This window comes from Mobula hypostoma, chromosome 6 (genome assembly GCF_963921235.1).
Source record: "Mobula hypostoma chromosome 6, sMobHyp1.1, whole genome shotgun sequence".
NCBI lineage: Eukaryota > Metazoa > Chordata > Chondrichthyes > Myliobatiformes > Myliobatidae > Mobula > Mobula hypostoma.
Window position 1 is genome coordinate 10,040,687 of NC_086102.1, and position 21,843 is coordinate 10,062,529.

General features: G+C 46.3%; 1 protein-coding gene across 2 annotated transcripts in view; it reads right to left on the minus strand.

Moving 5' to 3' along the window:
• The window catches only part of tmprss15 (transmembrane serine protease 15), a 101,822-nt gene extending 89,651 nt beyond the window's left edge, over positions 1 to 12,171 (minus strand). Inside the window, exon 1 of one of the 2 annotated variants that reach the window (XM_063050272.1) lies at positions 11,894 to 12,171. In XM_063050272.1, coding sequence (XP_062906342.1) covers positions 11,894 to 12,041 — 148 coding nt within the window. In that variant the 5' untranslated portion in view covers positions 12,042 to 12,171. The remainder of the gene's footprint in view (positions 1 to 11,893) is intronic. The other variant, XM_063050273.1, reaches the window with a different exon arrangement.
• Between the last annotated feature and the right edge of the window lie 9,672 nt (positions 12,172 to 21,843).

Below are 21,843 nucleotides of genomic sequence, written 5' to 3' on the forward strand. Positions count from 1 at the left end.
TCAAAAAGTTTGGGCACCCCTGGTCAAAATTTCAGTAATTGTGAATAGCTAAGCGAGTAAAAGATGAACCGATTTCCAAAAGGCATAAAGTTAAAGATGACACATTTCTTTCATATTTTAAGCAAGAAAACATTTTTATTTCCATCTTTTACAGTTTCAAAATAACAAAAAAGGAAAATTGCCCAAAACAAAAGTTTGGGCACCCTGCATGGCAGTACTTAGTAACACCCCATTTGCCAAGTATCACAGCTTGTAAACGCTTTTTGTAGCCAGCTAAGAGTCTTTCAATTCTTGTTTGGGGGATTTTCACCCATTCTTCCTTGCAAAAGGCTTCTAGTTCTGTGAGATTCTTGGGCCGTCTTGCATGCACTGCTCTTTTGAGGTCTATCCACAGATTCTCGATGATGTTTAGGTCAGGGGACTGTGAGGGCCATGGCAAAACCTTCAGCTTGCGCCTCTTGAGGTGGTCCATTGTGGATTTTGAGGTGTGTTTAGGTTCGTTATCCTTTTGTAGAACCCATCCTCTTTTCATCTTTGGCTTTTTTACAGATGGTGTGATGTTTGCTTCCAGAATTTGCTGGTATTTAATTGAATACTCTCTTCCCTCTACCAGTGAAATGTTCCCTGTGCCACTGGCTGCAACACAAGCCCAAAGCATGATCAATCCACCCCCGTGCTAAACAGTTGGAGAGGGGTTCTTTTCATGAAATTCTGCACCCTTTTTTTCTCCAAACATACCTTTGCTCATTGCAACCAAAAAGTTCTATTTTAACTTCATCACTCCACAGAATTTGTTTCCAAAATGCATCAGGCTTGTTTAGATGTTCCTTTGAACCTTTTGAATAGAACTTCGGCCCGTGGTGGGACGATGTAAGTTAATCTTTAATATTTAGTTCCCTGTATTCCATTAGGCAGGAATGCTGTGCTTTCTGCCTGACTGATTGCAGCCAAATCTGATGAGTTCTTCATTTCCTAATCAATTTCCCACTGGGAGGAATGGGTACTATGGAAGTAATAACATAGAGAGATTGTAACAAAACTATTTAAGTAGCCACCTACCATCACACTCACCTCCTGAAATATTCCAAGTTCAAGTTTAATTTCATTCATCTATACTCATGAATATAGTCAAATGAAACAGTTTTACTCTGGCGCCATGGTGCAAAACATGGTATCAACAGTCATACACAGCACAAAGCATATAGCACATATCAGATAGCAGTAAAATACAGTCACACAAAAATATATAGGCCAAATCATGGGAGACTGACAAGTGGGTAATAGTCAGGAGAGGGAAGGGGAAGAGTCAGGTACTAGAGAGTACCCCTGTGGCTGTCCCCCTGAACAATAAGTACCCCCGTTTGAGTACTGTTGGGGGGGAGGGAACAGCCTACCTGGGGGAAGCAACAGTGGCCGTGCTCCTGGCACAGAGTCCGGCCCTGTGGCTCAGAAGGGTAGGACAAGGAAGAGAAAGGCAGTAATGATAGGGGACTCTATAGTTAGGAGGTCAGACAGGCGATTCTGTGGACGCAGGAAAGAAACACAGATGGTAGTTTGCCTCCCAGGTGCCAGGGTCCAGGATGTTTCAGATCACGTCCAAGATATCCTGCAGTGGGAGGGAGAACAGCCAGAGGTCGTGGTACACATTGGTACCAATGACATAGGTAGGAAAAGGGAAGAGGTCCTGAAAACAGAGTATTGTGAACAAAGCGGATGAGCTTAGAGTGTGGATCAGTAATTGGAACTATGACTTGGATGGCTCAGGGACAGGAATGGTTACTTCATGTGCCGGGTTTTAGATGTTTCAGAAAGGACAGGGAGGGAGGCAAAAGAGGTGGGGGCATGGCACTGTTGATCAGAGATAGTGTCACGGCTGCAGAAAAGGTGGACGCCATGGAGGGATTGTCTGCAGTCTCTGTGGGTGGAGGTTGGGAACAGGAAGGGGTCAATAAATCTACTGGGTATTTTTTATAGGCCGCCCAGTAATAACAGGGATATTGAGGAGCAGATCGGGAAACAGATCCTGAAAAGGTGTAATAATAACAGAGTTGTCGTGGTGGGAGATTTTACTTTCTCAAATATCAATTGACATCTGCCTAGAGCAAGGGGTTTAGATGGAGTTTGGGTGGAGTTTGTTAGGTGTGTTCAGGAAGGTTTCTTGACACAATACATAGGTAAGCCTACAAGAGGAGAGACTGTACTTGATTTGGTATTGGGAAATGAACCTGGTCAGGTGTCAGATCTCTCAGTGGGAGAGCATTTTGGAGATAGTGATCATAATTCTATCTCCTTTACAATAGCATTGGAGAGAGATAGGAACAGACAAGTTAGAAAAGCATTTAATTGGAGTAAGGGGAATTATGAGGCTATCAGGCAGGAACTTGGAAGCTTAAAGTGGGAACAGATGTTCTCAGGGAAAGGTACGGAAGAAATGTGGCAAATATTCAGGGGATATTTGTGTGGAATTCTGCATAGGTATATTCCAATGAGACAGGAGGTTATGGTAGGGTACAGGAACCCTGGTGTACAAAGGCTGTAGTAAATCTAATCAAGAAGAAAAGAAAAGCTTACAAAAGGTTCAGAGAGCTAGGTAGTGTTAGAGATCTATAAGGCTAACAGGAAGGAGCTTAAGAAGGAAATTAGGAGAGCCAGAAGGGGCTATGAGAAGGCCTTGGCAGACAGGATTAAGGAAAACCCCTAAACATTCTACAAGTATGTGAAGAGCAAGAGGATAAGACGTGAAAGAATAGGACCTATCAAGTGTGACAGTGGGGAAGTATGTATGGAACCGCAGGAAATAGCAGAGGTACTTAATGAATACTTTACTTCAGTATTCACAATGGAAAAGGATCTTGATGATTGTAGTGATGACTTGCAGTGGACTGAAAAGCTTGAGCATGTAGATATTAAGAAAGAGGATGTGCTGGAGCTTTTGGAAAGCATCAAGTTGGATAAGTCGCCAGGACCAGATGAGATGTACCCCAGGCTACTGTGGGAGGCGAGGGAGGAGATTACTGAGCCTCTAGCGATGATCTTTGCATCATCAATGGAGACTGGAGAAGTTCCGGAGAATTGGAGGGTTGCAGATGTTGTTCCCTTATTCAAGAAAGCGGGTAGAGACAGCTCAGGAAATTATAGACCAGTGAGTCTTACTTCAGTGGTTGGTAAGTTGATAGAGAAGATCCTGAGAGGCAGGACTTATGAACATTTGGAGAGGTATAAAATGATTAGGAATAGTCAGCGTAGCGTTGTCAAGGACAGGTCATGCTTTACGATCCTGATTGAGTATTTTGTGGATGTGACTAAACACATTGATGAAGGAAGAGCAGTAGATGTAATGTATATGGATTTCAGCAAGGCATTTGATAAGTTACCCCATGCAAGGTTTATTGAGGAAGTAAGGAGGCATGGGATCCAAGGGGACATTGCTTTGTGGGTCTAGAACTGGCTTGCCCACAGAAGGCTATGAGTGATTGTAGACGAGACATATTCTGCATGGAGGTCGGTAACCAGCTGTGTGCCTCAGGGATCTGTTCTGGGACCCTTACTCTTCGTGATTTTTATAAATGACCTGGATGAGGAAGTGGAGGGATGGGTTAGTAAGTTTGCTGATGACACAAAGGGGGTGTTGTGGATAGTGTGGAGGGCTGTCAGAGGTTACAGTGGGACATTGATATGATGCAAAACTAGGCTGGGAAGTGGCAGACGGAGTTCAACCCAGATAAGTGTGAAGTGGTTCATTTTGGTAGGTTAAATATGATGGCAGAATATAGTATTAATGGTAAGACTCTTGGCAGTGTGGAGGATCAGAGGGATCTTGGGGTCCGAGTCCATAGGGCGCTCAAAGGAGCTGTGCAAGTTGACTCTGTGATTAAGAAGGCATACGGTGTATTGGCCTTCATCAACCATGGAACTGAATTTAGGAGCCGAGAGGTAATGTTGCAGCCATATAGGATCCTGGTCAGACCCCACTTGGAGTACTGTGCTCAGTTCTGGTTACCTCACTACAGAAAGGATGTGAAAGCCATAGAAAGGGTGCAGAGGAGACTTACAAGGATGTTGCCTGGATTGGGGAGCATGCCTTATGAGAATAGGTTGAGTGAACTCGGCCTTTTCTCCTTGGAGCGACGGAGGATGAGAGGTGACCTGATAGAGGTGTATAAGATGATGAGAGGCATTGATTGTGAGGATAGTCAGAGGCTTTTTCCCAGGGTTGAAATAGTTGCCACAAGAGGACACAGGTTTAAGGTGCTTGGGAGTAGATACAGAGGAGATGTCAGGGGTAAGTTTTTTACGCAGAATGGTGAGTGCATGGAATGGGCTGCCGGCAATGGTGGTGGAGGCAGATATGATAAGGTCTTATAAGAGACTTTTGGATAGGTTCATGGATCTTAGTAAAATAGAGGGCTATGGGTAACCCTAGTAATTTCTAAGGTAGGGACATGTTTGGCACAACTTTGTGGGCCAAAGGGCCTTATTGTGCTGTAGATTTTCTATGTTTCTATGTTTCTAAGTCCCTGAGTCAATGAATATTGCCGCAGTCTGCAGTTGAACACAATATGTCTTGCCTTCTGCTGAGCAAACACTGAGGGGCAGTACCGTCTTCAACTTGGACACCATAACACACTGCCACCAGCACTTCATGAGAGTACACTGACTCCGGCACCTCTCTCTTTTGTAGCTGTAAACAGGCGACACCCTGGCTTGAGGCCTGGCTATAAATATCTGACGCACTAACGCACCAGGAAACTACTATAACATACTAACATGCTGCCACCCCTGACAACTCAACAACATTAAAAAGTGACAACAGTCAAAGTCAAAATTAAAGCTAATTTATTATCGAAGTCCATATATGTCACCACTTGATACTTTGAGATTCATTTTCTTGCAAGCATTTACTGGAAAATAAAGAAGTACAATGGAATTAATGAAAAAACTACATGTTACAAAAGACTGCCGAATAACTAATGTGCAAAAGAAGACATATTTTACAAATAAGTAAATAATACTGAAAACATGAGTTGTAAAGTCCTTGAAAGTGAGTTCATAGGTTGTGGAATTAGTTCATTGTTGAGGTGAGTGAAGTTACCCAAGCAACACACATCAAAATTGCTGGTAGACGCAGCAGGCCAGGCAGCATCTCTAGGAAGAGGTACAGTCGGCGTTTCAGGCCGAGACCCTTCGTCAGGACTAACTGAAGGAAGAGCTAGTAAGAGATTTGAAAGTGGGAGGGGGAGGGGGAGATCCAAAATGATAGGAGAAGACAGGAGGGAGAGGGATCTGGAAAGTCGATTGGCAAATTGATCATGGGACGGGAGGCCTAGGGAGAAAGAAAGTGGGAGGGAGGAAGCCCAGAGGATGGGCAAGGGGTATAGTGAGAGGGACAGAGGGAGAAAAAGGAGAGAGAGTAAAAAAATTAATAATAATAATAATAAATGAATAAATAACGGATGGGGTACGAAGGGAAGGTGGGGCATTAACGGAAGTTAGAGAAGTCAATGTTCATGCCATCAGGTTGGAGGCTACCCAGACAGAATATAAGGTGTTGTTCCTCCAACCTGAGTGTGGCTTCCCTTCATACCCCATCCGTTATTTATTCATTTATTCATATATCTTGGGGTTCATGTCTATAGGACACTCAAAGCTGCTGCACAGATTGACAATGTTGAGGTAATGTTACAGCTATATGAGACTTCAGTTAGACCCCAATTGGAGTATTATGTTCAGTTCCGATCACCTCACTACAGGAAGTATGGGGATACTATAGAGAGAGTGCAGAGGACGCTTAGAAAGGTGTTGCCTAGATTAGAGGGCGTACCTTATGAGAATACATTGAGTGAACTTGGCCTTTTCTCCTTAGAGCGATAGAGGATGAGAGGTGACCCGATAGCAGCGTATAAGATGATGAGAGGCATTGATTGTGTGGATAGTCAGAAGCTTTTTCCCAGGGCTGAAATGTCTTACACAAGGGGGGCATCATTTTAAGGTGCTTGGAAATAGGTATAAGGGGATGTTGGAGGTAAGTTTTTCACAGAGAGTGGTGGGTGCGTGGAATACACTGCTAGTGATGGTGGTGGAGGCTGCACAATAGGTTTTTAAGAGACTCTTACGTAGGTAGTAGAACTTAGAAATATAGAGGGCTATGTGGTAGGGTAATTCTAGACAGCTTCTAGAGTAGGTTACATGGTTGGCACAACATTGTGCACCGAAGGGCCTGTAATGTGAGTGAAGCTCTATGTTCTATATACCAATCCAACTCTGAGAGACAGTCCAAATGCTACTGGCATTGAATATCTGTAACATTAAAGATTTGTCTTTCTTAATCTTTAAAGATACGTGGTAACATGGTACTGGTTAGCACAATCACTTCACAGCTCCAGTGATGACTGATTGGGCTTTGACGCCCTCCACTGTCTGTAAGGAGTTTGTACGTTCTTCCTATTTCCTCCAGTGCTCTGTTTTCCTCCCACATTCCAAAGCATACTCTTACAGTTAGTGAGTTGTGGGCATGTTGTGTTAGTGCCGGACGCATGGCAACACTTGTAGACTGCTCCCACGACATTATTCAAACAACATATTCCACTGTGTTTTGATGTATATGCGACAAATAAAGCTCGATTTTATCTTTGATATCACCCTGTTTGCAAACATATCCCATTGTATGCAACATATGCAGATACCACCAGGCTCAAGGTATATTTATATCCAACTTTTATAAAACTTTTCAGTGTACCTCATAAAAATAATAATAATAAAAATAATGATCTTTCAATGCACTTCATTATTGCCCATTTACTGTATTTGTCTACCTACACTGTAACAGTAACATTATATTCTGTTTTCCTTTCATAGTATCACAAAGCATTTATGTATGGAATGATCTAGCTGGTAGGCATGCAAAGAAAGCTTTTCACTCCTTCTAATTATATGTGACAATAATAAACCAATTATTGATTACCAGCGCTTCAATACCAAAACCTGTTTTGGATTCTAGGCAGTGTTAAGAATAGGGTGAATCACTAGAGACATTTTCTCTGGAGTAGGTTGATACAACTTATGATCAGGGGTTCTAACAGTCTCACTTGTCAAAGATCTCCAGAAGCAGAGTCAGCAATCGATCCTTTGTCAATTCACCAACACCAAATGCTACCTGACTACCTCTTCCTCTCAGCCAAGTCCATCAAGTCCCTCTTCACCACAGAAAGCATGTACATATGGTGCTGCCTCAAGGCAGCAAAATCTGATATCAAGTATCGCCACCAACTAGGTCATACCTCTTCCCGCAGCATGTGTGGACAGGAATAAGCATTCCACGTTTTGGGCGGAGACCCACATATCCTGATGAAAGGTCTCTTCCAGAAATATCACCTGTTTATTCCCTTCCACAGACCTGCCTGACTTGCTGAGTTCCTCCAGCTTTTTGCCTACGTTGCTCATGATTTCCAGCACTTGCAGAATTCTGTAATCATAGAATACAACAGCACAAAACAAGCCCTTCGGCCCACCTAATCCATGCCAAACTGTTATTCTGCCCACTCCCCCCATTGATCTTCACCTGGACCATAACTCTCCATAGCCCTCTCATCCATGTACCTATCTAAACTTCTCTTAAATGTCGCAATGAAAACCACATCCACTCCTTTCTCCAGCAATTTGTTCCACACTCCCACCACTGTCGAGTGAAGCCATTCTTCCTCAGGTTGCCCTTAAATATTTCACCTTTCACCCTTAACCTTGTAGTCGCGCGCAAACGCACACGGAGACAGAGAGAGCTGAACTCAGAATGCCTTTACTGATTCAAAATCGCGCGCTTAAATCTCCCCTCCCATGGGCCCCTGCGACCCACGGGGCAGACGTGACGTCAGACTGTCCCCGGAAGGTCCGCCCCGAGCGGGTAATCCCAAACGCGCTGTCGTGTGTCTGCCCATGGCTCCTGATGGCGGTTCGAGTCCCGCGTGTGCGGGCCGCCATACTACCTCCTCCCCCCAGAAACGTCCATTGGGGTTGTAGAGCCCCCAGTCTGCGTGGCTTGCCTGGGTGGCTGGCCTTGCCAGCGCGGTGCGGTACCCTCACTGGTTGCTCAATCTACAAGCGCGCCACTTTGAGGCGGTCCACTGTAAAAGTCTCTTCCCGGCCACCCACCTCCATGACACACATGGTTCTGTTGTGCCGGATCACCTTGAAGAGTCCCTCGTACGGCCACTGTAGAGGTGACCTGTGCATGCCCCTGCGAGTAAAAACATACTCACAGTCTCGGAGGTCTTCAGGGGTGAAGGATGGCGTGGGACCATGCCTGGAGGTCGGGGCCGGTGCCAGGGTCCCTACCTTGTCCCGCAGCCTCGTTAGCACCGCTGCTGCAGTTTCTTCCGAACCTCGGGCCTCTGGAACGAACTCGCCTGGGACCGTCAGGGGCGCCGTAGACCAATTCCGCCGAGGAGGTGTCCAGGTCCTCCTTGGGGGCTGTGCAGATGCCCAGTAGGGCCCAGTAGGACCCAGGGAAGCTCATCTGTCCAGTTGGGGCCCCTGAGGCGCCATCAGGGCGGACTGGAGATCCCACTGGAATCGCTGTACCAAACCGTTGGACTGGGGATGGTACGCTGTGGTGTGATGCAGCTGGGTGCCCAGGAGCTGTGCCAGTGCTGTCCACAAACCAGACGTGAACTGCGCCCCTCTGTCAGAGGTGATGTCCGCTGGGAGGCCGAACCTGACGATCCAGTTTGCAGTAAGCGTCCTGGCGCAGGTCTCAGTGGACGTGTCTGCCAGCGGTACGGCTTCCAGCCATCTGGTGAACCTGTCTACCATGGTAAAGATATACCTGGTGCCCTGGGAGACTGGCAGGGGGCCGACGATGTCCACGTGGATGTGTTGGAACCTCCTGTGCGTTGGCTGGAACTGCTGGGGGGGAGCCTTCACCTGCCGCTGGACTTTGGCGGTCTGGCAGTGTACGCAGGTCCTGGTCCAGTGTCCGACCTGTTTGCGCAAACCGTGCCAGGTGAATCTGTCCGCTATCAGCTTGATAGACGGGTGGGCCAGGTCGTGCAGCGTGTCAAACACCCGGCGCCTCCATGCTGCTGGTCCGTGGTGAATTCTGAAATAAAGGATGGGTGCCTCTGCTGCCGAGCCGACCATGGGTCCGATACCTTGGTCAGTGCGAAGGTGAGGGGCTTGTGGTCCGTTTACACGGTGAACTCCCTTCCCGCGAGGAAGTACCAGAAATGCCGGACAGCCAGATAGAGAGCTAGCAACTCTCTGTCGAAAACGCTGTACTTCACCGCTGGTGGCCGTAGGTGCCGGCTGAAGAAAGCGAATGGTCACCACTGGTCCTCGACGAGCTGCTCCAGGACTCCGCCGACTGCTGTGTCGGAAGCGTCGACTGTGAGTGCCGTGGGTACATCGACTCTCGGGTGCCTTTGCCAGCGCCTCCTTGGCCTGCTCGAACGCCTCTGTGGACTCCGCTTCCCATGCCACATTGGCCTTGCTGGCTGTCAGGCTGAACAAGGGTCTCATGATACATGCCACCACCGGCATGAACCGATGATAATAGTTGACCATCCCTATGAACTCCTGCAGGCCCTTGACCGTGCTGGGCTTGGGGAACTGGCGGATGGCCTGGACCTTGTCCGGTAAGGGAACTGCGCCATGTCGGTTGACTCTGTGGCCCAAGAGCCCAAGAAGTCGATCTCCGTCAGCCCGAACTGGCACTTCGCTGGATTGATTGCCAGTCCGTGGTCGTCCAAGTAAATGAAAATGAAAGCCAGGCTGCGTCCCACCGAGTCCATGGACCTTTGGAAAGTTTGGGCTGCATTCTTGAGACCGAAAGGCATCCTCAGGAATTCGAACAAGCCGAATGGGGTGATGAGTGTCGTCTTGGGCACGTCGTCGGGGTGCACTGGGATCTGATGGTATCCCCTGATCAGGTCGATTTTCGAGAAGACGGTCGCTCTGTGCAGGTTCGCCATGAAGTCCTGGATGTGGGGTACCGGGTATCTGTCGGCGGTCATGGCGTCATTGAGCCTTCTGTAGTCTTCGCAGGGCCTCCATCCTCCTGCGGACTTGGGCACCATGTGCAGCGGGGATGCCCACGGGTTGTCTGAGCGGCGTACGATTCCCATCTCTTCCATCTTACGGAACTCCTCCTTGGCGAGGTGGAGTTTGTCGGGTGGGAGCCTGCGAGCTCGGGCATGCAGCGGCGGTCCTTGCGTGGGAATGTGGTGCTGCACGCCGTGCTTGGGGTCGGCCGTGGAGAACTGCGGGGTGACTATGGAGGGGAATTCCACCAACACCCTGGCAAATCCATTACCCAAGAGGGTCACGGAATCCAGGTGGAGGGCTGGTAGCTTGGCTACTCCGAGTTGGAAAGTCTGGAGCGTCTCAGCGCTGACCAAATGCTGGCCTTTTAGGTCGACCAGGAGGCAGTGGGCTCATAGGAAATCTACCCCTAGTAGTGGCTGTGACACCGCTGCCAACGTGAAAGTCCAAGTGAAACGGCTGGACCTGAAATGCAGTGAGATAGTTCGCGGGCCGTACGTCCGAATACTGGTGCCATTTGCAGCGGTGAGTTCGGGGCCTGGGACCGCGTTACGAATGTCCATGTTCGAGGGGGGGGGAAGTATGCTGACTTCGGCCCTGGTGTCTACCAGGAAGCGCCGCCCGGAGCGTCGGTCCCAGAGGTACAGGAGGCTGTCTTGGTGGCCAGCCGTCATAGCCATTAGCGACGGCTGGCCCTGGCATTTCCTGGAATAGCACATGGTGGACGGTAGCAGCGCGTGCCTGAGCCCCATCTTTGGTGATAGAAACACCATCGTTCTGAACTTTTGTCTTTTTCCCCCATGGGTCTCAATGGCTTCGGTTGTGGGGCCTGGGCTTTGGAGCGCGCGATCGTGGCTAGGCCAATGGAGGCTGCTCCACGTTGCTTGCTCTGCCAAAGGACGTCTGCTTTAGCCGTGACCCTGCGTGGGTCGCTGAACTCCTCACTAACGAGGAGGAGGCGAATGTCCTCTGGCATTTGTTCGAGGAACAACTGTTCAAATAAAAGGCATGGCTTATGGCCGTCCATGAGCGCCAGCATATCATTCATGATCTTGGATGGCATGCGGTTGCCCAAGCCGTCCATGTGTAGGAGCCACATGGCCTGTTCGCGGCGGGAGAGTCCAAAGGTACGGATCAGAAGTGCCTTAAGCTCAGTGTACCTGTCCTCCGTTGGTGGCTGGGGTAGGAAGTCGATGATCCGGCCTGCCGTCTCCTGGTTGAACGTGCTGACCACGTAGTAGTACCACGTGGCGTCGGCTGTAATGTCTCTGATATTGAACTGGGCCTCAGCCTGCTCAAACCAAACGTGGGGCTGAGTGGCCCAGAAAGTCAGGAGCTTCAGAGAGACCGCGTTGTGTGAGTTGCTCGAACTCACGGCTGGTCGCTGAGTCGCCGGCTCCAGATGCTATCTGGAACATCGAGGTCACCAATGTAGTCGCGCGCAAACACGCTACTAAAGAAACACACAGAGGCAGAGAGAGCTCAACTCAGAATGCCTTTACTGATTCAAAATCGCGCGCTTATCTCTCCCCTCCCATGGGCCCCTGCGACCCGCGGGGCGGACGTGACATCAGACTGTCCCCGGAAGGTCCACCCCGAGTGGGTAGTCCCAAACACGTTATCGCATGTCTGCCCACGGCTCCCGATGGCGGTTCGAGTCCTGCGTGTGCGGGCCGCCACAACCAATGACTTTCAATTCTAGTCTGACTCAACCGGAGTGGAAAAAGCCTGCTTACATTTACCCTACCTATACCTCTCATAATTTTGTATACCCCTATCAAAACTCCCCTCATCTCCAGGTAATAAAGTCCTGACCTGATTTGATAACCCGTGGATCAAACTGTATTTAGAGCAGACTCACCCTGGCCTTGGGGCTGGTGGATTGCGAGCCAAGCAACGACGATTAGACCCACACACACCGCCAGCAGCAGGAGGAACAAGCTAATGAGCTGTATTTCGAAAGTGCTGAGCATTCTCCTATTTTTGAAGAACTTCATGTTGCTCTTCATCTTGCGACCGATACACGCACCTTGAAGTGAAGCCTTCCTATAAGCACTCACCTCCCTAATATAGCTGTCAAAAATCAAAAATGGTTACTTCGATTGGTGGAAGACCTATCACTTCCATATTGATTAAAGCAATTTTAATCAGGTTCCTTTACAAGAGGTCAGAGAACGAAATCATCATCACAAGCCTATGGAGGTTCTTATCTCTTGAACTGTGAACAGGCAGTCAATAAACCATAAGAAAGAATGTAGATAAACATTAATTACCAGCTTGTATTGTAACACTCGAGAATGGTGAAGAACATGTTTGCTTTAATGCAGTGCCTGCCCCAAGTCTGAGTGTCCATTATGATAAAACCATACTCCAAGCATCTTGTCAAAGGAGGACCCTCTAGGAATAAGCTGTCCCTGCTTCTACATTGACATCACACCTATTGACATGATCAGTGATTTATCACCACCATCCTTAATAAAACCATAGGACCATTAAACTATAGACATGGGAGCAAAATGAGGCCATTTGATCCATTGAGTCTGCTCTGCCATTTCATTATGACTGAGATATCTTTCCTCTCAGCCCAGTCTCCTGCTTTCTCCCCATATCCCTTTATACCTTGACAATCATGAATCTATCAAACTCTGCCTTAAATATTCGTAAAGACTTGATGCCTTCAACTGCCTCTGACAACAAATTCCACAGATTCACCGCTCTCTGGCTAAAGACATTCCTCCTCATCTCTGTTGTAAAAGGATGCCTCTCTATTCTGAGGCTGTGTCCTATGGTACTAGACTCTCCACCATAGAAAACATCCTCTCCACATCAACTCTATCAAGACCTTTCACCATTCGATAGGTTTCAATTAGGTCACTCCTCATCCAAAGACAAAGCAAGACTTATTAATAGAATACATCCATGCCACCACATATAACCCTGAGATTCTTTTTCCTGTGGACATATTTAGCAAATCTATGGAACAGTAACTATAAACAGGATCAATGAACAACAAACTGCGCAAATGCAAATATAAATAAATAGCAACAAATAATGAGCGTGAAATAACAATATAAAGTGTTTTTAAAGTGAGGTCATCGGTTGTGGGAACACCGCAAATAGAATGAGTGTAGTTATCCCCTTTTTGTTCAAGAGCCTGATGGTTGAGGGGTAGTAACAGTTCTTGAACCTGGTGGTGCAAGTCCTGAGGCTCTCGTATCTTCTACCTGATGGCAGCAGCGAGAAAAGACCATGGGCCTGGGTGGTGAGGATCTTTGATGATGAACATTTCATGCAGACGGGCTCAATGGTTGGGAGGGCTTTACCCATGCGGTACTGGGCCGAATCCATTACCTTTTGTAGGATTTTTCACTCGAAGGAATTGGTGCTCCCATACCAGCTGTAACGCAGCCAGTCGGCATGTTTTCCACCACACATCTATGGATGTTCGCCAAGGTTTTTGATGATGTTGAATCTCCACAGACTCTTGAGGAATAGAGGTGCTGTGTGCTTTCTTTGCAATTATATTTATATGATGGTTCCAGGACAGGTCCTCTGACACCCAGGAATTTAAAGTTATTGACCTTTTCCAACTGTGATCCTCTGATGAGTACTAGCTCATGACATCTGGTTTCCCTCTCCTGAAATCTGCAGTCAGCTCCTTGGTCTTATTGACATTGAGTGAGAGGTTGTTGTTAATACACCACTCAGCCAAATATTCAATCTGCCCCGACGCCTTTGATACAGCCCACAATAGTGGTCTCATCAACAAACTTGTATATGGCGTTGGAGCTGAACTTAGCCGCACAGTCATAGGTGCAAAGCAAGTGGAGCACAAGGCTAAGCACACATCACCGTGGTGCTTCTGTGCTGATAGAGATGGTGGAGGAGATGTTTTTTTCCAATCTGAACTGACTGGGGTCTGCAAGTGAGGAAATCCAAGATCCAATTGCACAAGAGGGTATAGAGGACCAGGTCTTGGAGTTTACTGATTAGTTTAGAGGGGATGATGGTATTAAATGCTGAGCTGTAATCAATAAAGAACATCCTGATGTATGCACCTTTGCTGTCCAGCTTTTCCAAGGTAGTGTGGAGAGCCATTGAGATTGTGGCTGCTGTAGACCCCTTGCTTTGGTAGGCAAATTGGAGTGGATCCAAGTCACCACTCAGACAGGAGCTGATATGTTTCAACACCAGCCTCTCAAAACACTTCATCACTGTGGATGTAAGTGCCACTGGGCGATAGTTACTTAGACAGGTCACCACACTCCTCTTGGGCACTGGTATGATTGAAGCCTGCTTGAAGCAGGTGCGTACCACACACTGCTGGAGCAAGATGTTCAAGATGTCCGTGAATACACCAGCCAGTTGATAAGCACAACTCTTCAGTAGTCAGCCAGCTACTCCATCCGGACCGGATGGCTCCTCTTGGATTCACTCTCTTGATGGCAGCCCGCATGTCATCTTCAGATACTGAGACTGAAGAATCACCGGGAGACATGGGGGTGCGTGATGGTTCCTCTTGTTCTGGTGGTCAAGGTGAGCAGAGAAGGCATTGAGCTCAGCTGAACGTGAAGCTCTGCTGTCCCCTATGTTGCAAGATTTAACTTTGGAGGAAGTTGGCATTCGAACCCTGCCACAGCTGTCAAGCATCCCTCATTGATTCCAGTCTAGTCCAGAATCTCCACTTCGCCCTTGAGATGGCTTTCCGGAGATCACATCATCTCAAATAGCATTTCTGAGCTCCAAATCAAGTTTGGGTGTGGTAAAGTATCTGGCAACTTTCTCTTTTTGTTCTTATTTCTTCAGTCGTCATCTGTCTGGGCAGAGCAAAATGGCTCCAGGGGCAGTATTTTGTAGCCTGTGTGGGATGTGAGAAGTCTAGGACACCTCCAGTCTCCTAGATAAACACATATGCATCAGGTGCACCGAGCTGCAGCTCCCGAGAGAAAGTATTATGGAACTGGAGCTGTGGCTCAATGACCTTCCACTACTTCAGCTGGTGTCTCAAAGCACTTGAAAATGGCACTGTCTCAGCAAGTTTGTCATATTCACCTGAAGGATAAGTGAACAGCCATCTGAATCATATCTGGTACGACTCTCCTAACAATGAAATTCTCTCTCACTGCAGATTATTCTGGATTATGCTCTTGCTTCTTGAAATGGATTTGAATCTTAATTACAAGAGATTCAGCAGATGCTGGAAATCCAAAGCAACACGCTCAAAATGCTGGAGGAGCTCATAAGACATAGGAGCAGAATTAGCCCATTTAGCATATCGGATCTGCTCCACCATTCCACCATGACTGATTTATTAGCCCTCTCAATCCCATTCTCCTGCCTTCTCTCCATAACCTTTGACACCCTTACTCATCAAGAACCTATCAACTTCAGCTTTACATACAGAATACCCAATGACTTGGTTTCCTTTGGCAAAGAATTCCACAGATACCCCACCCTCTGGCTAAAGAAATTCCACCTCATTTTTATTCTAAAAGGATGCTCTTCTATTCTAAATCTGTGTCCTCTGGTCGTAGACTCCTCCACTATAGGAAACATCCTCTCCACATCCATTCTATCTAGGCCTTTCAATATTTGGTAGGTTTCAATGAGATTCGCCCTCATTCTTCTAAACTCCAGTAAGTACAGGCCCAGAGCCATCAAATACTTGATAGTGTGGTGGTAAAGACACTCATCCATGAAAACTCTGCAAAAGAGACTTAAAATATAAAAGTTCCCTTAAAGGTTAATCAATGCCAAGATTTGGTATTCATTCCAGAGGCCAAGATAAAGGTTATAATATAAACAAAACAGAGATTCAAGAAATTTCATTTTTCAGAATTCCAGGTAGTCAAAAGCGCCCCTACATGAGGAATCACCCTTACACAGTGTGCTGGCAAGCCTATTTATTTAACCATCTGTAATAGAGGTGATTCTGATTGAGATGTCAAGAAATTCACAGACAGGCTCATGAATGAGCAGGAAATGTAAAATATTGAGGCAACCGTTAGTCTTGCGAGACCATGGATCTGCGCCTGGAAAGTCTTCACTCTCCAGGGCGCAGGCCTAGGCAAGGTTGTATGGTAGACCAGCAGTTGCCCGTGCTGCAAGTCTCCCCTCTCCACGCCACTGATGTTGTCCAAGGGAAGGGCATTAGGACCCATTCAGCTTGGCACCAGTGTCGTCGCAGAGCACTGTGCGGTTAAGTGCCTTGCTCAAAGACACAACACGCTGCCTCGGCTGGGGCTCGAACTCACGACCTTTAGATCGCTAGTCGAATGCCTTACCCACTTGGCCACGTGCCTACACGTAAAATATATGGACCTTGTATCTGTAGAAGGGATGAGTTTAGTTGGGCAGTTGGTGATTAATTTTGTTAGTTTGGCACAACATAGTGGGCTACAGGGCATTTTCCTGTGCTGTACTGTTCTATGTTCAAAACGGCAGCATTATTCATGATGGACACTGCAAAATTCAGGACATACCCTCTTCTTATTACTTCCCTCAGGGAGGAGGTACAGAAGCCTGAAAGTCCGCACTCAACATTTTATGAACAGCTTCTTCCCCATCACCATCAGATATCTGAATGGACAATGAACCAATGAACACTACCTCAATATTTTTGCACTACTTATTTTAATTTATATAATATATATACTATATATTTCCTACAACAGATTCTGACTGCCTTCAACCGTGCATACACGAAATTGGACCTACCATCAATTCCAAGGAGACTCAGATCATCTATCAACGGTCACCAATTGAGACAAATCGGATAGAACCATCAATTCAACTTGGTGAAACAACCCTGGAAAACGTGGACCACTTTCGGTATCTTGGAAGTCACCTCTCCTCCAATGTCAACCTTAATGACGAGATCCAACATCGTCTTAAATGCACTGGAATAGCTTTTGGACGTCTCTGAACAAGAGTCTTTCATGATCATGACATCCAAACAGACACCAACATGTTAGTGTACAAAGCAGTGGTAATCCCAACGCTCCTGTATGCATCAGAAACCTGGACAACATACCGACGACATCTGAAGGCACTTGAAAAGTTCCATCAATGCTGCCTTCGAAAAATCTTAAATATCAGCTGGGAAGATAGAAGAACCAATGTCAGTGTGCTAAATGAAGCAAAAACACCAAGCATTGAAGCCTACGTTATCAAGAACCAACTCAGATGGAGCGGTCATGTTGTTCGGATGAAAGACGAACGTCTGCCGAAACAAATCTTCTACTCCCAGCTTAAAGAAGGCAAACGTAAAAGAGGTGGACAACAGAAGAGATTGAAAGACATCTTAAAAGCCAACATAAAGAAATGTAATATCAACATCAACAATTGGGAAACCAGTGCAAGGACAGGAAACTCTGGCAAGCCATCATCCGAGAAGGAACAGCAACTTTCAAAGCCAACAGATGTGCAGAATTAGAAGAAAAGAGAAGAAAATGGAAAGAGAGGCAGCAACAACCCAAACCCGATCTGCCATCTGGAACTACCTGTCCTGAATGCGGAAGAACTTTCAAAATCAAGATTGGACTCATAAGCCACTTGAGAGCCCATAAGTAGATCAACAGAATGAAGACCATCATCTTCGACCTCAGGGGATAGCCACGACTGTATATTTTTGTATAGTTATATATATTTATATGCACAGTATTCCGTGGAGTGGAGAGTGAGTTTGTCAATCTGACCGGAGCAAAGAATGTTGGGAATGGTGATGGTGGAGTGCCGCGGGAGCGGTGTGGGACAGGTGGCTTAAATTAAATCCACTGTGATTCAATGGTGTAAAACAACAAAGCATCAGAACTAACAAGGGGGATGAATACTTTTTACAGGCACTGTATATATGTACCTGACATTTTTGCACAGTACTGTATATATATTGTATATAAAGGCAGAATAAAGTGCAACGTCGACAGCAAAACGACAGTGCAGGCAGATAATGAAGTCCAAGGTCTTAACAAGGTAGTTGTGAGGTCAAGGAAACCATTCAATAGTCTTATAGCAGCAGAGTAGAAGTCGTCCTTGAGTCTGGTGATAACATGCTTTCAGGCTTTTGTATCAGGAATTGAATGCTGCCAAAGGCTGGTGATGACCTGCATCTGGCAGGAGAGTGGAGCTATGCTCAAGGTAAAGCAGAAGATTTGGTACCAGGAGTCAGTGACTTTAACCTCTTCCTGTTGTCAAGTTCTGGCTGATCATCCAGCTCCATTTACTTCAAGTATTCACTCCAATACTTGAAAGTGAATTGAGCCTGCACAATCTTCCTGGGTAGAGAATTCCAAAGATTCATTAAATTCCTAAGTTTCTTAAATACCTCTAATGTATCTGCCTCTAGAACCACCCCTGCAGCATGTTCCATGCACCCACCATGCTCTACGTAAAGAACCTGCTTCTGACATCCCCCTATAATTTCCTCCAAGCACCTTCCTCCAGTTCCTCCAGCATTTTGTGTGTGTTTTCTCAAAATTATGCCCCTTTGTATTAGCCATTTCCACCCTGGGAAAAATGTCTTTGGCTGTCCACTCAATCTATGTCTCTTATCAAGTCACCTCTCATCTTCCTTTGCTCTGAAAGAGAAAAGACCTAACATACTTAACCTATGTCAAAATAGATTGTTTCTAATCCAGGCTGGTGAATTTAAAGCTTTCATATTATTCCTGAAATCTTGGTTATTATTTTCCATTGCTTACATTTGAAAGTTCCCAAAGTTCTCCATAGCCAAAGCTCCATGATTTGAATGTCGTCAACATTCCCTATCCTGTTTCTACCCTTTTCAGCTGGAGGTTCATCCTTTATCTACGTTCCACCTTCAAGACAAATGATTGATTTGGAAAGAAAGGGAAAATCTAAAAGAAGTGAGTCGATAAGGAGTAACATTATTAACCTGAATCACTGGGACTTTGTCCATAGAGAAAATCAGTGATGTACTTTGAGCTGGTATAATGTATGGTACAAACAGTAAATGTGAGGCATATCCATCTCAACAGCCAAACATTTTGCAAACACGTCATCTCTTAAGTAAACAACAGAATCTGTTCAAAGCAACTAGGTAATTAATCCTGAAACCACATGGAGTGCCAATGTCTTCACATTTAGATACTTCCTAACTAAAGCAATGGGAATCCTGATTATTTCAGGGTTCCTTCTTTGATGCCCTACAGGATGCAGGCAGGAAGTATGAGGACTCACGACCCCCAGGTTCACGAATTGGTGTGATCAGAGTTCAGTGATGAATGGCTCCTGTGGTCAGTGCCAAGGATTGAAGCCCAAGGGTTGAATCTGAAGTCCGGAAGTCACTGGCTGGAGGCCTGAGCCTGCGAATCGGTTGGGTTAGTCAAAGGCCCAATATCTGTGCAACCGCATCTGAATCCAAGTCCATTGGATGCCGGAGACCCAAGAAGATGGACTGTCTTTGGGTTAGAGGACTGTGTATGTATGTAGGTGGGTGGGAGGGAGGACAGGAGCTTCTTTTGCTGTTGTTGTTTTGTTGCTTGCCGTGCTTTGTTCTGTTCTGTGTTGTTCTACCAAGCATTGTGGGCATGATTTGTTGGTGTTGGAATGAGTGGCGATCCTTGTGGGCTGCCCCTAGCACATTCTCTGATGTGTTGGTTGTTCATGCAAGCAATGCATTTCACTCTGTGTTTCGGTGTACACGTAATAAATAGACATGAAACTTGAATCATACAGGGATCATTTAATGGATTCAGCAGAACACCTTGAGCCTTCAGGAACTAAAGGTGAATTTGTGAAATTCATCTCACGTTAGATGTGACAATGTAATGGTTCAACTTGATTGTCCAATCATCACAGGGAGAGCTGCAACATCAGAATTGTTTCTCCTATTTTTGATCTTAAAAATTAAAGATTAGCTTTACTCAGCACATGTGCACCAAAAATTTGAAGCATACAGTGAAATACATCATTTGTGTCAATGCCCAACACGGTCCGAGGATATGCAGGAGGCAGCCCGCAAGTGTCACCAGGCTTCTGGCATGAACATCACATGCCCACAACTTACCAGGCTTCCAGCACAACTAACCCACACATCTTTGGAATGTGGGAGGAAACCGGAGCACCAGGAGAAAACTCTTGTGGTAATGGGGAGAACTTACAAACTCCTTATTGGCAACAGTGGGAATTGAACCCCAATCTTACAACTGGCACTGTAAAACATTATGCTATCCACTACACTACCATGCTGCCCCTAAAGGCATTCGTTAGTCTTGCGAGACCATGGATCTGCACCTGGAAAGTCTTCACTCTCCAGGGCGCAGGCCTGGGCAAGGTTGTATGGAAGACCAGCAGTTGCCCCTGCTGCGTCTCCCCTCTCCACGACACCAATGTTGTCCAAGGGAAGGGCATTAGGACCCATACAGCTTGGCACTGGTGTCATTGCAGGGCAATGTGTGATTAAGTGCCTTGCTCAAGGACACAACACGCTGCCTCGGCTGGGGCTCGAACTCACGACCTTCAGGTCGCTAGTCCAATGCCTTAACCACTTGGCCACGTGCCCACACTTACCCTAATAATTAGCTGCCCCTAATACTTAGCTTATTCACTATTTCTTATGCTTCTAAATGATCTCATAGGACAAAAATACAAGAGATTTTGCAGATGCTGTAAATCCAGAGTAACACACACAAAGGAACTCCACAGGTGAGGCAGCAGAGGAAGAAACAGTTGACGTTCTGGGCTGAGAGACTCCATCAGAACTCTTCACTGCTGAGTTCCTCCGGCATTTTGTATATATCACACAGGACAGTTGGGCATCAAAGGTGAATACAGTACACTAAGTATAAAACATGGAGCTGACTAACACGGGAACAGGCCATCAATCCATGAGGTTGTGCCAAAGTTATTAAGTGAATGACATATAATCCTTTCTGCCTGAATATGGTCCTTATTGTTCCACAAGGACATGCTATCACCTACCAATAGGAAAGATATCAATAAGAACGAAAGAATACAGAGAAAATTGATAAGTATGTTGCTGGGAATTGAAGATTTGAGTTTTCGCCCACAGAACTGCCACTCACTGGATTTTTTTTTTGTTTTAGCATCATTTTCTGTAAACTCTAAAGACTGTTGTGTGTGAAAATTCCAGGAGATCAGCAGTTTCTGAGATATTCAAACCACCCTGTCTGGAACCAACAATCATTTCGAGGTCAAAGTCAATTAGATAACATTTCTTCCCCATTCTGATACTTAGTCAAAACAACAACTGAACCTCTTGACCATGTCTGCATGCTCTTACGCATTGACTTGCTGCCATATGATTGGCTAATTAGATATTTGCATTAATGAGCAGGTGTGTCTAATAAAATGGTCACTGAGTGTAGATAGGGTGAATGCAAACAGGCTTTTCCCACTGAAGTTAGAACATAGAACATAGAACATAGAATAGTACAGCACAGCACAGGCCCTTCGGCCCACAACGTTGTGCCGACCCTCAAACGCTGCCTCCCATATAAGGCCCCACCTTAAATTCCTCCATATACCTGTCTAGTAGTCTCTTAAACTTCACTAGTGTATCTGCCTCCATCACTGACTCAGGCAGTGCATTCCACGCACCAACCACTCTCTGAGTAAAAAACCTTCCTCTAATATTCCCCCAACATACATCAAAGTTGCTGGTGAACGCAGCAGGCCAGGCAGCATCTATAGGAAGAGGCGCAGTCAACGTTTCAGGCCGAGACCCTTCGTCAGGACTAACTGAAGGAAGAGTGAGTAAGGGATTTGAAAGCTGGAGGGGGAGGGGGAGATGCAAAATGATAGGAGAAGACAGGAGGGGGAGGGATAGAG